General features: G+C 40.0%; 1 protein-coding gene across 7 annotated transcripts in view; it reads left to right on the top strand.

The window, feature by feature from the left end:
* Nucleotides 1-17,313, top strand: part of PDE7B (phosphodiesterase 7B) — a 163,519-nt gene that overhangs the window by 116,656 nt on the left and 29,550 nt on the right. For 4 of the 7 annotated variants that reach the window (XM_040698413.2, XM_046939183.1, XM_015284177.4 and 1 more), the window contains one exon: nucleotides 12,316-12,399. The exons of the other annotated variants lie outside the window; for them this stretch is intronic. In XM_040698413.2, the coding sequence (XP_040554347.1) occupies nucleotides 12,316-12,399 (84 nt within the window). The remainder of the gene's footprint in view (nucleotides 1-12,315; nucleotides 12,400-17,313) is intronic. 7 annotated transcript variants of the gene reach the window in all.

Here is a 17,313-nt window from a genome sequence, read left to right as displayed (position 1 = left end):
CAGAAGGATCAGGCATTTCTGATGTGCAGTGCTTAGGGCAGAACAGGTTGTCCTTCCTCCAGGATGCCTAGCCTTCCCTCCCAGAAGTTGGTGCAGGTTGCCAGTGTGACACTGCCACTCATTTCTACAGCATGTCAAGCTGAAGTCAAAATTGGGTGTATATAGTTATGGGATGAAGGAGTTGGCTCAGTCGTGCCATGGTTGCCATTTAGTTTTACTTTAGATAGTTAATAATGCAACTGAACTTTAACAGTGAAGGGGATATAGTGAGTAGGCTGATATTTGAGTAACTTGAGACTGATTCAGAGTCTTTTCTTTTGCCACCCCAGAAGCTTTTCTAAGGCTTTAAAAGTTAGACACTCGTGTATGTAGGGCTGACCATAGACAGGCCACAGTAGTGATGCCTTTAAGGCCAGCAGTCATTTTCCAGCTCTGATTAATACAAGCTATCTCAGAGGAACAAGGCTGTGAGAAATGCATAAGGGGGCTTCCTTGGAATATCCTGGTCATAGAAAGTTTTTCTCACGTTCCCCAAGCTACGGAGTAGTTTGGTATTGAAAATGTCTGAATAGCTACAATGACCTGCTATTATTATTGAAAGATGGCCTTCAAAATTTAAAAAGAAAAGGATTTAGAAAACCTTAACCTCAATGTTTATTAAAATAGTTATTGGCTCTTTTTTTTTTACTGAAAATGCAATTTTCAATGAATGAAAAAAGACTTTTGTATTAAAATTTGCATTCTTATAGGATTAATAACATGGCAATGTTTTTTCTTACGTGAGATAACATGGTTCTAAATGTATTTTCTTCACATTCACATGTATAGACAACCTAATGTAGGTATGTATAGCTTTATATATACATTTTTATATACTCTCTGCTTCATTTTGGACTGGAATCTCAGAACACTCAGAGTGAAAGCATTAGTTTTAATTTCTCCTAGTTAAAGAAGACTGCCATCTGGTAACTAATCTCATTAACAGAGGGTGTTAGAAGCAGCTTGTGGTAATCGATCTGAACTTTATCTTAGCAGATAACTCCAAGATTATCCATGTTATGAGTGGAAATGCTTGCAAGAGAGTATATTTGCTAAGTTCTAGGCAGGCTAGGGTTCTGGCAGTTTGGTTTTGGTTTGAAGATCAGATCAATAATAAACAAGGTATACATGTTTAAAAAATATGGTCTAAAAAAAGCAAGAAGACAGAAGCTTTTTCCAAGCTGTAAAACAGTCAAGCTCTGCTTTCACTTTATGCAGCTTTATTCCTGTGTCAGGCATCAAAATGAAAAGGGTTCCACTCCAAATATTTATATTACCTACATATGTCATTTTTATTTATTTTCTAAACAGGAAAAAAAAAATTCTTATAAGAAAAGGGTTTTTTTTACCAACATAATATTTTTGGATGAAGGAATATTATATAGTAAAATATGGCCTAGCTCAGGAAATACTCATCTTGAATAAGCAAATAATACAGGGATACCTGTGCTTATTTTGGACAAAGTTCTCTTGCCTTTATTGTTCAATAATTCATGGAGTTATTGAGTTACTTGTATTTTCCACAGAGAAACTAAACCAGATTCAAACCAAAATGAAAGCAGGTTCGCAGCTGTTGGCCACAGATACTGGTTTTGTGTACAAAAAAAAAAGTTCACTGCAAATTATGATGGACAAACAAAAGACCTTCATTCATCTCAAGCACTTGTTCCTACAGTCTCATGTGTAGGGTGAAACTCTAAATCACAGTAAAGCTTCAGGCTGTGAGTGGTCTTCTCCTCTGAGACTGTACAGGCACCTTCTCGTGCTGTCAAGTCAACACAGTACTGTGTCCCTGCTTTTCCCATTCCTCGTCTCCAGCTGTGGAGGCTCCTGGGGCAGTCTCATGGGCAAGGCTGCGTGTGGCTATTGTGGATGGGCATCCTGGTGTGAAACCACACAGTGTTCCAGCCTGAGAAGGCAGTTGAGTTAGGGGAGGCTGAGCTAACACCGAGTCACAGTGGAAGGGAGGAAGACAATGCATCGTGGCTGAGATACCAATATGTGTATTGTAGTGCAGAGGGGGGATTGTGGATGGCCCCTCCCTGGAAGCATTCAAGGCCAGGCTGGATGGGGCTTTGAGCAACCCAGTCTAGGGGGAGGGTGTCCCTGCCTATAGCAGGGGGTTGGAACTAGCTGATCTTAAAGGTCCCTTCCAACCCAAACTGTTCTATGATTCTGTGAGATGGAAAAGAGGAGAATGTGCTGTGACGAATGAGTTGGGATGGGTTAGGGTTAATACACACAATTGAGACAATTCACTTCAGTGTGTCTTGCTTGATTATCTCTAAAGTTGACTTAGTGTTGAGCAAGCACCATCTGATCTTTAGAGAGGGGTGTTTTATATGGAGAGATCAGTAGATTTCCTCTGATGTGCAGTGGATTGTCAGCCAAGCAATGCTAGTACAGAATGGAAAGGGAGTAAATCCCAAATCCCTGCTCACCTCTTCCAAGGGCAGAGCTGTGTTGTGTAAAAATTGTTAACAGATTTTGAGATTTAGTTGATAAGATATTAAGCATTATGGGAGCAGGCAATATGTTGTTGCAGTGGTGATTATTGCATTACTGCACACAGTTTTGAGCACATATATTTTGTAGCTTTATTGAAGAGGGGAAGTGTAGAAATCTCTTGCACAAGACTGTGGAAAGAGAGGGAAATTTTCTTAAATGTCCTTTCAGAGTTGAATGTAAATTTTATTTTTATGGTATGAGCAAAAGCCTTTGCATTCATTTTCTTTGAGTGCTGTTGAACTGCCCTTAGAATGGAAAGCAAAGTGTTTGAGGAATGCTGATGTAAAAACAATGATCAGGACTGCAGGTACAAGATGCTATTGGACCACTGATGTCCTGCATAGGACAGCTTGTTGTCTACACAGGACAAACAAAACACAGAGGTGGAAAGGAAACCAAGGAATAGGCTGAGGGCTTATGATTGTCAGCCTGTGTTTAAAGTTCAAGAGTGTCCTCTTTTTTTTTCTCTCTTGGAAATCTGAAATTATTGAACATTTTCCAAAAGCAAGTTCTATTTGGTCTATTCTGTTTCGAATATCGGCATTTTCCTATTAATTTGTCATTATATCAATTATTATTTTATATAAGTAAACAAATTATCAATTTTTAAGCATTGGCTCTGTGAGATGCATATGGGGTACAGCATTGAACAGTTTCTTGTCTTCCCAGTAGTATTCAGTCAAAAAATGAGCGTGATGCCTTTGGGCTCAAGTAACTCGTCAATGCAAGCCATAAAATGCAGGTACTTGCAAACTGCTGTTCTTGAGGAACTTGTGGAATAAAAAAGTATTACATTAACAGTGCACATTAAAAATCATTTAATTGATATTATATGTAGATTAACACTGCGAATTAAGACCAATAAAGCAAACTTGGTGGAACATATGATTGACAATTACCTCAGTTTTCAGCAGAAAAAGTCTGTTCTTCTATCCACCAAAACTATCTTTGGTGGATTCAAAGACTCCAGTTGTGTTCTTATATTTGATAATATAAGATTGATAATTGATTGATAATTTGATAATACTCAAATCGGAAATCCGTATAGAAAAATCAGGTGAAGATAGATGCTTGGAAGTTGAGTTTTAAGTTACAGTAGATAGGTAAGTGCAAAGGGGTCTCTGAAAGTATGACCCTCTCTAGAACATTATTACAGGTAAGAAAATGATTTTTTTTAGTTTGGATGGCTTGGAATCTGGGCACAACTTTGAGCAAAGAAAATTGTATGTGTTGGGCACTGGAAATAAAAGTACCTTGACCTCAGGCACTTCAGATTTAGATTTGAACTCTGGATTTGGTTTTGGCATTGGTCTTTGACAAAATACAAATTCCTTGTGATTTTTCTTTTACGCAGAGTGAAAGTCATTATATTATACTTCTTAACCTATTGTGCCAAAATTGTGGAGGATTGAAAGTATACAAGTCTTAGAAGTTTGTTGTTAAATAACATGTTTATTTTAGTAGTTTCAAGTTTGGCAGAACACTGCAATCCAAGAAGTACAATTTAAACAATTAATAATGTTTTTCATTTTTGCTGCAATTTATTTGGGAGAGGGATGAGAGTACCACGACAGTTAGAGATTATCTTCGACGTTGCCATGGTAGTGCAGCCTACCTGTTGCTAAGAACATGCAGTAGCTTTTGTTGTTACCTTTATTACAGCTCTTAACATTTCAGAATGTACCCTTTAGATTTTAAGGTGTTCTTTTAAATTTAATTTTTTATGTGAGAAGACCAGTAAGTTTTACCACTTTCCAGCAGAGACCTACGCTGGTGCAGAAGCAATGATACTGATATAAATACTTGTTTCTGCTAATGTAGGTTCCATCCTTTACCATGGAGTAATTTGCAAGCTATCTAACAATTCAGGAAGGCGAGAATTCTCTAGATAGTTCAGTATTGTCGATATTAATATTCTCTTTCCCTGGAAAGTCAGTGATCAATGTTTGGATGCAGAAAAGGCTGAAGAACCAAAAATAATGCAGTATCAAAACTTCAAAACAGAGACAGGTGGCACTTAGCACCAGAGCTAGAAATGAAGCATTCAGCTCACTAAAAGGAGCATGTCCACTGCAAGTCTGGTTTCTTGATCCAGCAAAGTGCTCTGGGACCTCTGTTACTGCTCAGAGTGCTGCTGCAATTGGGGACCATGGCAGCACTGAGACTCTCAAGATGCTTTCAGTGCTGTGCCTCTGCTTTTGAGTGCTGCAAGCTGCAGGCAAGAATGGGAATTATAAATGGATCACTCGGGGGGGAAAAAAGCCTGAATCTCCTCCTAGTTCCCTGTTCTCCCAGGCTTTTATTTTCAGCTTTCAATAGTGCATTTAGCCCTCTGGATAGTAATGCTAGATGGCTATAATATAGCAGAAACAAAATGTTTATGGTGGTTGTCTGCACTGTCTCCTTCAGGTGGAGATGGATGATTTCTGCCTTCTGCATTTATAACACAATAATTACACAAGTCTCTGTGCCTTCTCACTGCGTTCTTTTTTCCAAGGCCTGCCTCCTGCTTTTAGTTCTGTAACCCTGTTTCTTGCTACCAATTACCAGTGTCTGTCAATCCTTTGCATACAAAGGCCATTAGCTGAAGTTTATAAGATTCCTGCTGGCAAAATCCAATGTCTCTGTTTTTAATGTCTCCAAAAATAAGAAGTTTGCATGTGAGTAAGCAGCCTGTATAATTTACCCATTTTCTTATGCTCCCTTTCTGTCTGTGTTTTTATGGTACTTAGTGTGAACTTTATATAAGCTTTTTTATTGGGGGCTAGAATTAAGTAATTATCAGTTAGAATTTAATTGTTTCTTTTCATAGGGAACTGTAGTCCAATTACTATTGCATAGCAAGCATCTAGCTTTAATGGAGCTGTGGGGTAATGCTACAGAGACTACACTGTATGTACTTAAGGGTGTGCCCTCACACACTGGTAGGGGCTGAATTTGTGTGTCTATTGGTATTTATTACAAACTAAGTAGTATTAGTCACAGGGCTAATTGCAGTTTAAAATGTACTTACAGATAAGTTTGGTGTGGTCCTAACTGCCTGAAAGCAATCCTCATGGACAAGGCCTGGGATTTTCCCCACATCGTGCTGTGTCTGTAGCCATGGCACCTAATTTAGGAGCAGCATGACTTAAACTCACTGCAGTAAAAACCAAAAATGTGCAGCTGTGAAAGGCAACCAGTCTGTTTAGTGTTAGTCACTGGGTGGAGGCACCTATTCTTCTCCCCTCACTTACACCTGAGGTTACATGAAATACCTCTTGCCTTAAGGCAGTAATTCACAGTGCATTACGAAGCTCAGAAACAACTGAAAGCACTTCCAGTGCAACATAAGATACTGACACTTTGGAAAGTTACCTTCATTAGAACATGTAGAATTGATTATTTGTTGTAGTCAGCTCTGACTGTTGTTTTGGTTGGATGCAGCTCTGGGTTTCTTCATGGAATAACAAACAGGTGTGGGAAGAGGAGATGGATATGGGCAATGACTGCTCTTACCTGGCTCTCTGTGGCAGCTTTCTTATCCCCTTGGATTTCAGTTCAAATTCTGTATGCTGTAATAGTTTTGCCTCGATCTTTCAGTTCAAAACCTTTTCTCCCAGGTTGCCAGGTGTGATGTGATGCATTTTAAGGAAGCATTTCAAGAGTGTCTGTAGAATTAACAGTTAGTTACATTTACTCTAGACGTCCATTTGGCAGAGTGGACAAGTGTTCAAGGCATGTCTGTAGATCCTAGTGTCTTCCTCTAGCTATGCATCAGGGCACAGGTGATTATATCAGGAGACTATCGGTATTGAGGAGGGTTTTGGGAGCAGATTGACAGCTTCTGTTCTAGCATGTATCCAGACTGGCACAAGGAGAGCTAATATTAAATTTTAAGATACAACAGTTGTACAGACTTTGTTCAGTGAAGGAGAGCAGATGTTATGGTTGCCTGCTACAGTCAGGCAGTGCCAGTAGTTTGTTTAGCTAGCAGCCACAGTTCGTTCTGAATACAGTTCAGTAAGAAAGCAGAGGGTGAGGGATATGTCTTATATTCAAGCGTTGCTGGTTTGGAGATGGAATTTTGAAAGCTGAAACTCAAGTAACTCGTAAAAATAAATAATGATTGTAGCTCAAAATGTTATCTCACTGAAGGAGACTTGTTTCAAAAAAAAAAAAATCAGATTTCCACATGGAATTTATCATTTCTCAGATGAGAAGTTTAAATTTCTCCTTTGTAAAACAAAGCAGTCAAAACTTCTGTAATTCATGCCTTTACCTGCAGTACTGGGATAAAAATTATTCTGTTCATTTATTTACTTATTTATTATTACTCTCTGAAGGTTGTATGTTCATGGGGTGGAACACTACAAGGGGAATTAAGTCATCTTCTCTAAGGTTCTACACTATCATTTTATCCTTTTTTTTGTATTAAAAAAAAGTGAATGTCAGCAGTTGTCTTCCTTTGCAGAGCCTGCTGAAACAAAACTGCCAAATGCATTGGGTTTAAACACTATTTAAGAACTCATTAGGACTGTTAACAGAAATGGTGGAACCATCATATGATGCAGAGAACTTCATGTTTGGGAGCATTCAGATACTTAAAACTTTGGTGCTCACAAGTGGGTGAAGTGAGGTGGCTCCCAGAGGGCTTCTCCCACTGGAAAGGAGTTGTCCCATCTCTCTAAAGCTTGATGTCAATCTCTGCTCAAAGAAAACCTTGTTCACTTCAGATCTTGTGCACGTGAGGAAGTCAGCATAAAGTGCTTTCTGCAGGCTGGAATTTACAGCTGTGATCCTTATAGCACTAGGAGAACTGAAGGAAAATAATCTGAACAGGTACAAATACAAATCATTATGAACAAGTGTTAGGTGATTTCAAATCAAAAACAATTCCTGGAATTCTACTACTTGTTCTTAATCTTTCAGTCTGAGCTTGCCTTTTACCCAAAAGAATGATGTTTAAAACATCAACTCATCTTCCTCCACCTGAGTTAATCCCAAGCCTTCATATTACTGAATTCCATGCACTGGTGGCCTTGTTACTGCCCCTCTGTTTTCCATGAAAAGCACTCAGAGACTGCAGGATGTGTCCTAAAACAGCCAGCTTAAGAAATATTTGGATGAAAATTGTAGAAAAATCTGACTGGAATAAATACTTGTAACCTCCTGTGAATTCTCTGTGGTATTCTGACTTACCACATGGAGCTGTATACTAAATAAAATCAAAAATTAGATGGCTTGTCCTGACTTCTGCTGCATGAGGCTGCTTGGTTGTTTTGTCCCAGCTATGGCCCTGTTTTCTCTCCTAATTTGTTGTGTTTACTCAGTGAAACTGAATCCCACATCATTTCAGGCAAGCCTTGGAGAAGTTGTTTTCTTCGGTGCAGATGGCTGTTTGCTCCAGATGTATGAGGCAGCCCCGGGCCACTTTGTTCTTCTCTTAACCCTTCTGCCCTGAAGCTGTGCTGCCCTATCACTGCTGTAGCACCCTGGCTCTTGCCATACTCCATTTTCCCATGACTCTAAACTCTGTGCATGTCAGTCATGTGTTGTCAGCTACCTCATGTCCACACAGGCTCCTGTTTCCTAATACACCTTTCTTTGGCTTGTTTGTTTTGTCGTCTTATCTACTTGTTGTAACGAGGACGAAGTAAAATTAAAGTGTGCAGTGACTACCAAGAGAGGTCTTTGCTGGAAGCTGTCCTGCTGGCTTGGCTGAAGCAAGAGTGCAGCAACTTGTCCCTGTGACTGTGAACGTTCCAGCCACGCAACTTCAGCCCAAAGGAGCCAGGGAGGACCTGTACCCTTGCCGTTTCCCTTCGCCCTGTTTGTTTCACTTGGGAACACAATGAGCTGTCAAAATTTCCTGCCCTGCTTCCACAGAATCCTTCCTTTTGCTCCAAAAAGGATTATTTATCTAAAGCTGCTAATTGTATAAATTTTCAGAACAATTGTTTAGCTTGATTTTTAAGGTGGAGAGCAAAGACACGTAAAGATCTTCTGGGGCTGATGAAAGTCCCATCAAAGTCTTCTGTCAAAGGGAAGGAGACTGTGTTGCCATTAAAGGCCCTTGACTTACGGAAATTAAAAATCATGTGATATGGTGCAAATCTGGTGCAATCCCTATTTTTAGTATCTCTTTTCAATGTACTTATGTAATCAAAACTAATAGAGAAGAATATAAAAGTTCTCCAAATTGATGCACCGAGAAAGTGTAGAGGAAGGCAGGTATGGTTGATTTAGCTCACCACCACTTCCTAACTAATCCTTCTCTGATGTAAGAAGAGACTAGGTGGCACCTGGCAGAGTGTTCTGAAATAACAGATTGATGAGGTAGAGCTACTGGATAACATCTTTGACTCATCATGAACTTGCCTTTCCTGAGGGCAAAGTTAACGATCCTGGAATATAAGGGTTTTAGTGGTTTTTACTAAGTCAGTGGGAATGCAGATTTATTCTGCATATAGATTCCCATAGTGCTTGATATAATCCAAGCTTCTATTGTCTGTAAAAATGTAAAATGATACAAATAGTTGATACTGATCACATCAGTAATTTTCCACGACTTCAGGTCCTCAGGTTTGCTGGTTAAAACTCGTTCACGTGTTCTTAACTTGAAGTTTATTCACAGTCATGCATATTCCTTACCAATTTCAGGTACTGTTTCAGCATTTATTAAGACTTTACCATCACTTGCTTGTGTTGTTTATCTCTTCCTTCTGTATAAAAATTCCTCTGGCCAAGATGGTTATTTCTTTTATTCTGCTGCTTATCAGCAATGCAGGATGATCTTTCTTAGATGAAATGGTTCTCTGGAGCCCTGAGCATCATTCTAGAGGTCCCTCTCTGCCCTTTTTCCAGGAGGAACTGAGCTTTCTCAGGCGCTTTTATTTCAGATGAGCTTCTGTTAAGTGTTTCGTCTGATGGTGTCCACACCTCCCTTGCCTCTGTCTCTGTTGTAATTACCTTTCCGGAACTGTGTGTATATTTTTGAGTTAGTAAAGCTTTAGTTCCATAGGAGACATCAACAGCACTGTGAGAGGAAGCTGTGCTGCTAGTAAAATGGAAGTGGAAGCTGCAGGCATCTGGGCCATAGAGCAGCTGAGGCAAAGAAGATGACAATAGCAGTGAAGTTTATTTAATATATCTGTAGCTGTATATACCTGTATATTCCCAGGTTTCACTAACTTTGATTCTAAGCCGAGGTCATTAATTAAAAGAAAGGGGAAAAAAAACCTGTTCCCAATATGAATCTTTTAAAGACCATGTAGTAATTGTTCACAAGCAGAAGTTTCCTTTCAGTGCACCTTGTTATCTTCTTGCCTTTAGTCTTCTTCCAACTTAAAATTTTTGTACTCATCTCTTGCCTTCTCTCATACATTTGACGAAGCCCATATGGTTGAAATACACTATAATGTTATTTTCCTGTCTAACAGCTATTTTATTTGAGGTAATTCAGTGTCAGGCTTTATCTGGTTTTGGTCTACCTTTGGCGAGCTCATGTTCTGTTTTCTTCTGTATTTGAGTTGTCTGCCTACCTACAGCAGTCTCTCTGTCAAAATTTGAGATCATACTATTGAGATGAGAGTTTCCACTTGTAACCCTGTATGATTTTATTTTCCAGTACTATGGTGTGCCTCTTGATCTGATAAGTTTTTTTCTCTCTGAACATGAAAGAACATCATTCTGGGTTATTGCATGTCTTAAGGTTTTGGGGTGTTTTTTAGACTTTTGGGGTTTGAATTTTGTCTCTTCTCTTTCAAAGAATTTGTTGAGTCAGTCAGGAGTTATGTTTCCCAGTCTGTTAATGCAGGGAGTTATTTGCAGTTTCCTGTTAATTCATTGATGCATACAGAAAAAACAAAAGCCTCAATTAAGGCATGCTTTGAGTTTAAACCTGTTCTTAATTTGCTGATAGCTGGATTGGTGGCAGGCTTGAGCCTGTCTGCCTTTTTGTTTATATACTGTGTGCCCTATGCTCGCCATTTGTTACCTTTTTGCGTGAGTCAGCCAACGCAGTCTACCTGTGGCAGTGAGCAGTGCTTCTAGGTGAGGGTGCTGGCTGGGGAGCTCTGACTCATGGGTGCCAATGAATCCTGCTTCAGTGTTTTATGAACTATTTGCTCCACTCATCTGCCCTTTAAGAGGAGGGAACCTCAGTTAGCGCAGTTGCACGTGGCTTGAAACTGCACACCTCTGAGCTGCCACAGCTGAGGGGCAGGCAGAGGTTTGCCCCTCCTGTCATCCAAAAGGGTGTGTGGGGTCAAGGGCAGACTGGGTAGCTTGAGGTTGGCTCCTTGGAGCCAGCGGGGGAGCTGCGGGTTGGCAGCTGGGCACAGGGAACACATGTTCTGTTGCTGGAAACAAAACAGCCAGATGAAAGTGAAGATTCATATTTATACTCTGAAGTGACTGTGTTTGAAATACTCTTAATTTGAGTGCATGCTCCTGTGTCTTTTGTACCTCTAAGGACCCCTAGAGGGCATGGAAGATTTTTTTTTTCCCCTCGAATTGTCAACTTAATCATTCTGCTTGGCTTTCTTCCCTTAAACATAATTGCAAGCACATTTTAAGAGAACATTAGATAGAAAAAATAACAGCGTCTAACTCGTTCCTTCTTTCATGGTGGAAGATGTTTTCTTGTTTTTAAACATAAGCAGTAGAAGCTAGCACTAGCAGCCAAATTCTTCAATAAATTTTGTTTAGATTAGTCAGATGCTGCATTCAGGTCCCCAGAGGAAGCCCAATTCAAAATAACTAATAATTCATAATTGTACTGTGAACTCTGAGAGGCCTTCAGTGAGCTGTCTCTGGAAGTACAGTGGGTATATTTTCAGCATGAGGATCTGTGCCCCTGCAGAGGAGGAACCGGTGTTGCAAAGAGCTGGAATACCTTGATGTGAGCCTCTAAAATCTCAGAACTTATTCTTTAAGAATATTTAAGATCTTGCTCCTGGCAATTTTCCCCTATGGAACTGGGGAAGTTACAGTACAATATATGATTTGTACGTTTCCATATTTAAAAAAGCTATCCACCTTCTATCTACTTTGAAAGAGTTTTGTATCTCTTGCACATGCTGAATAGAGTTTTTCATCTCAAATGAGTTTTGCACGGCAAGTCAATGTGAGTTACAGAGGGATACCAATTCTTATCATTATATTGTCACTTTGTAGTGCTGAAATATACATTCTAAAGTTGTGGAATAACGCTGATTTCAGAATGTCAGATTTCAGTTAAATAAAGCAGCTTCTGTGTTAGAGGCGAAGGCAGCTGACGTTTTCCAGAATGCACAAGAGCAGCATAAGAAAAACAAGACAAACAAAAAAAACAACCCTCATATTTTGGTTTTGGGCTTTTTTCATCATCTCATGGTTTTGAGGCCAGTCCCGCAGCTTTGGAGGTCTGCTGGACACTGAGCCCAGTCCAAGGCCGAGCCCTTCATGTATGATGCTGTGACAGTGAGAATTCAACTCGCTTGTTTGGACAGAAGGAACGAGACCTCCACCATACTCCTGAAGCACTGAGAGCATTCTTACTGAGCAGGAAGCTGCTCGGTGGGAAGAACACTTTTTTTTCTTGTGCTTTTTTCTGATAAGAGGATCAGCTGTACTGCTTTACCCAGTTACCCAGGGATGTCAAGGAGATGATTTTTTTTTTTTTGGACCTTAGTTTTCCCTCTGGAGGAGTGTAACGTCACGTTGAACAGAAAATAGATCTGGTTGTGAACAGCAGAGAAAGGCAGCTGCCCCTTCTAATGTCTCGGGGGATTTTGTGTTTTGCAGGAGATGCACGGGTGAGAGGTCAGACAGGGGTTCTCTCCGAGCGCCGCGGCTCCTACCCGTTCATAGACTTCCGTCTTCTTAACAGTAAGTGCAGCCCTTCCTTTGGGTCTGAATTTAATTATTATTTTTTTAAATCGGCATAGAAAGTAAATGAACCAAGGTATCTCATCTTATACGTATCTGTAGTCCAGCTGTCTTCACGCAGGCAGCATTAATAATCCTATTATTCCAACATAGTATTTGACTGTAAAATGTTGTGATTATATGAATAGTGTCCATAATGCAGAGCATGTCAAGTAAATGCAGTAGTGCCATGGGGCATGCTGGGAAGAGCAGGGGTTGCATCAGAATTAAAAAGATAAACCCCGATGTCCTTTAGCCTCTTAACCAACAGTTGGAACAGATTTATGTGTGTCTGTTATCCGGTCATATAGAATTGGCACAGACAGAGAGCATGTGACAGCACTGACCAGTGGTTTACAATAACATTAATTTTTCCAACAATTAGAACCCAATCCAAAGCCCCATGGAGTCTTCTCATTGACGTCAATACATTTCGGGTCAGGCCAGCAGTGAACATCTGTTAAAAATAATCTTAACCTCATTTTGATTGAAGTTATTTTGCCACTGTTGTAAATATAGGAGGGTAAATTTAAGAGGCAAAAAAAAAAAAAGATACCAGGTTGGGCTTTTTTTTTTCACCTGGTGAATTCTATATGCTGATGATAGCCTATTAGCCAGTATGTAAATAAATAATAAAAATACAAATCAGAGAGCTCTTCATCTTGAACCCTGTAGGATTGTCTCGATGTTGTGCTAATGCAGTGTTCGGACACAGGCAGATTAGATACGTCCCTGTGTACTGCACAGATTGCTCCATTTAGCCTCTGAAACAAAAGTTATTTACTGTCTTCATCAAAACAGACCAAAACTCCAACCGTTTGTTTAGCGATTACGCTTTTAATCTTCCGGCGATTATGGTTTCCATTAAAAAGCAATTATCAGACCAAACTTTTAAATCTTCTTTTTGTAAGGGCTTTCCAGAAAAGCTGGGAAGAAGGGAGGTAGGTGGCAGGAAGGAGAAGACCAGCTGCAAAGGGAGAGGTCTGGCTGGGAGTCAGGAGGAAAGAGACTAATAGGAAGGGAGGACTTGGGCTCTGATCCGCTGCGTTCGCACGAGCTGGCAGAAGTACTGCAGTTAGCAAAGTGCTTGCTCTCGGCTTTGCTCATAGAAGGTATTTTCTAAGTCATAACTCCATCAAAGTGTTTGCTGTGGCTGCGGTAGAAAGGTGTAAGGGATAGTACAGACCAAGACATTTTCCCAGGACAAACGGGGAATAACATATACTGGTTGTGCAGAGCTCAGGGTAATTTCATACTGCCTTGTCAACAGAAAATGTGAAGAAAAAACTTCTTTATGGCTAGCTGGAAATATTGTTGATGCCCTCATAAAGACTGAGAGAGAATGAGAATTGCTTTAGAATATGCACTCAAATGTGAGTGTGACTAAGTGAATTCCTCATTTGCTTTTTATTCTGAATACAAGCATCTTATTTAAAATTCTCACTGTATGTTCTCCCCCGTTAAAGAAATCAAAGAAAGTGACGATAGGCCTTTTGCTTTTATTCCTTGCAGACAGATCTTGCTAGCTCTGGGATGGGCTGGTGCTGCCCAGGGTTTGTCAGGGGAGAGGGCTGTGAGGAGAGGCTGGAGAGCTACAGCCTTCCATTGCGTGAGGAGCAGGGTGCTCTGTAACCTTTCTGTTCTACTGCTGAGTTTAAAAGTGATTAGTCTCTCTGCTCCTACACAGGAAGGGCAGCTGGGTTTTATGCTTTTATGATCATGGGTTTTTTTTAGCTGCTTTTCCTTTGTCTGAAAGAAGGCACTAAGACTGATCATGACTCTGCAAGGAAGAGCGGGGATCCTGATTTGGGGTTTTCTCATTGTTTTCAGTTTTATCTATACTTACTGTTTTCATAGCCTAATTTTTCAGTCCAAAGTGTAGACTGAAGTGTCACTTATGACATGGATGGGCCTGGGCCTGGTTTACTTCGTGACCTGCAGGTAAAGGCAAATGCTTAGTATTGGTGCATGCAGATGTGTTTTTCCAGGAAGTAAACAGACTTCTATTTTATTTGTTTATTTATATCCATCAATTTCTTCTTCCAATCAGTTTCTTCTGTGCATACTGTCAAAAAACATCAAAACGTCATAACGTCAAAAAACATGGCGCTGCACATCCTGGTATCAATGGGCATATAAATGCTGATGCTGCATTTTTTTAACAGTATCTAAATCCTTAGGTTACATTTTTGCAACATGTTCTATTGAGGAATCCAATGGGGCAGGACATTAACCGATAGGCAGCTAATGAAAGCTGCTGCAGTAATGAAAAGAGGGATAAGGCAGAGAAAATTTTATGGTAAACGTCCTCACAACTTGCAGAGAATTGTATCATAAACATTCCTCCAGCTTTTCACTAATTCAGACAAATGAAGTTTTAACCAGAAGTACTTTCCTGTACCATCTGAAATATTGCTCCAAGTAACAGTACCACCCTTGTTTTAAAGTAGCAGAGAGCACAGCTATTTGAGCAAACATTTGTGATGCCATCTAAACATTCCTCCAGTGGCTCTTTGCAATATACAGAAACTCAGTGAGCATTATTTCACCTTGTCAGTGCCACACTGTCAGGACCATAAGGATATTGAAAGATCCTATCTGGAGGAGATGCCAGGTTTTATAGCATCTTCCTGTCTTTTCTGGACCTACTTGCAAGCTTTCCTTGATGTAGTTGCACCCATAGCTTTTGGGACTCTAAGGTAATTCTAGAACTCAAAACTGCACATGGAATATCCTCTTGTCACCAAGATCTGCTAGGCTCTGCATTAAGAAGAACCTGTGTTTGCCTCAGCCTCCTGAGTCAGTCTGCAACTTGTGGAGACCTGCATGGCCAAACAGATGCTTGTTCGTGTTGATGGTATTGAGCTCGAAGCTACATGGCAGCCCCTCTCCCCAGGAAAGCTGCAGTGGATGATGCTCATTAGCCTTCCCCGTGTGAAGTCTCAGGAGGCTTTCCATTTTCCTATGCTGCGATAATAAAGCAAAGGGACCACCTGTTTCTGATGGCCACAGCAGTACCCAGAAAAAATAAGCTGATAAAATAGGCAGACCTCATGCTTCGTGTTCTCTAGGGAGGATATGAAACATTCAGAATTTACAAATGTCTCCTAAACTGAAGAATGCGAGTTTTGCACAGCCTTTTAGGTCTATAGGAAAATGAGAAGAGAGTTTCCTCTTCATGCAAATAAGACATTTCTTGAAATGGGAGCAGTGGAAAAAAGGAAAGACTTTATCCTTAAGTTCTGTTTTCCAGAAGGAGAAATGGGATGGCATAGGGAAGTATTAAGTATCATAGAGTAGCTGAATATAATGTGTAAATTGCTTAAGATCGCTTCCAAACCAAAATGTCTCAAATCTGGGGAAAGTTTGTGTCTGAACTTGGTGGCTCTAGCTTGTATCTGAAACTAACACTGCTGAAATTAATTATGATGGTTGATTGACACTTTTGCATTTCTGTAAATAAAATGAACCTTTGTGCATTCACAAGACAGAAGTTAATCTATGTGTAGTGTCATAATTTAGGAATAACCACTTCTGCAGTGAAAACTAGCAAGATCCAGTTTTCCCTTTAGTGAATCATGGATTCACTAAAATTGGATTTGAGAAATAAAGGATTGTAACAGTTAAGAAATGGATGTCCAACCTTTAGGCTTGCCTGGGCCACATACAGCTGTTACTCCAAAAGTAATGCCTCCTAATTATTTCCATGGAAATGACAACATATACTGAGAGCACAGTAACACTGTTTGGTAGAGCAAATTCTCAGCTACAAAATGCTATTTTTTTCACATAGTCACCACCATTAGCTGTGCATTTTTGCCAACAGTAAGCAAGAATCTACATGTGGCACTTGTAAAAATCTGTACCAGTGGAGGTGACCTACTGTTGCTGCCACCACCACCTCACTGTGCTCACATCCATTGCTCAGTCTCCATCAACATTCAGCAAGTGTTAATGAATGTCAGTGGGTGCTAGGGCAGAGCCACTGCCATGATGGCAGGGGGCAGCCACAGTGCAAGCTGTGCTGGGCTGCATGCAGCACCTGGACCAGGCACACCTCAGTTAAGGCATCCGTAATATAGTTCTCTGACTGACAAAGTTGCTCACTGAGTCACTGGACTGTATCCCTCCAGTGACTAATAAGTCTTGATTAAGAGATTTCATTATCCCATGATGAGATACAACTGTGGTGGTACATCACTTCATTGCATTAATTAAAAGTTTGAGGGAATTCCCTGCAATAAATCTAGTGTTGTAGGTGGGCAAGCAGCAACAACCAAGAAAACCTCACTATATTATGGTTGGATTAGATGCTTTGTCTTAATAATAACCTTTTGTTTACACATTTGCTTGTCAGTCTGTCAGAAAGCAAGGTCTTAAGACTTGCATAGTGATTCTCCAGTTCCCATCTTCTTTATGCTAAGTTTTTCCTCTGCATTGAATGGAAGAATATTATTAAAACCGTTTCTGCTTTCATTTTTTACATTTTATGGAGAAATTCTGCATCAGAAATGCTTGGATCAACCCAGAATCAGTCATCCCTTTGCTTTCCTTATCTTGTGTGTCCCAATACCCAAACATCTGACAATTTACATCTATATAATTGATATTGGAAGGGTGGAGTCACTGTTCCCAAATGGTGTTACTTAAAGAGATGTCTTTTTTCTTGCATATTTCACAGCTAAAACTTAGAGTAGGATTTGAGAGTATCTAGAAGGTCAAAACATGTTTGCAGGTATTCCATGGGCATGTCTATATGTTGCCTAGGATCTTGCTGGCTTTAAGGCAGAAGCTGAATCAAAATAATAATACCTACTTTAAGCTTTGCTGAGCAAATAAATTAGTGTAGATTATATGTTTTTAGCAACAGATAGT

This window comes from Gallus gallus, chromosome 3 (assembly GCF_016699485.2).
Source record: "Gallus gallus isolate bGalGal1 chromosome 3, bGalGal1.mat.broiler.GRCg7b, whole genome shotgun sequence".
Taxonomy (NCBI): domain Eukaryota; kingdom Metazoa; phylum Chordata; class Aves; order Galliformes; family Phasianidae; genus Gallus; species Gallus gallus.
This window is presented reverse-complemented; position numbering and strand designations above follow the sequence as displayed.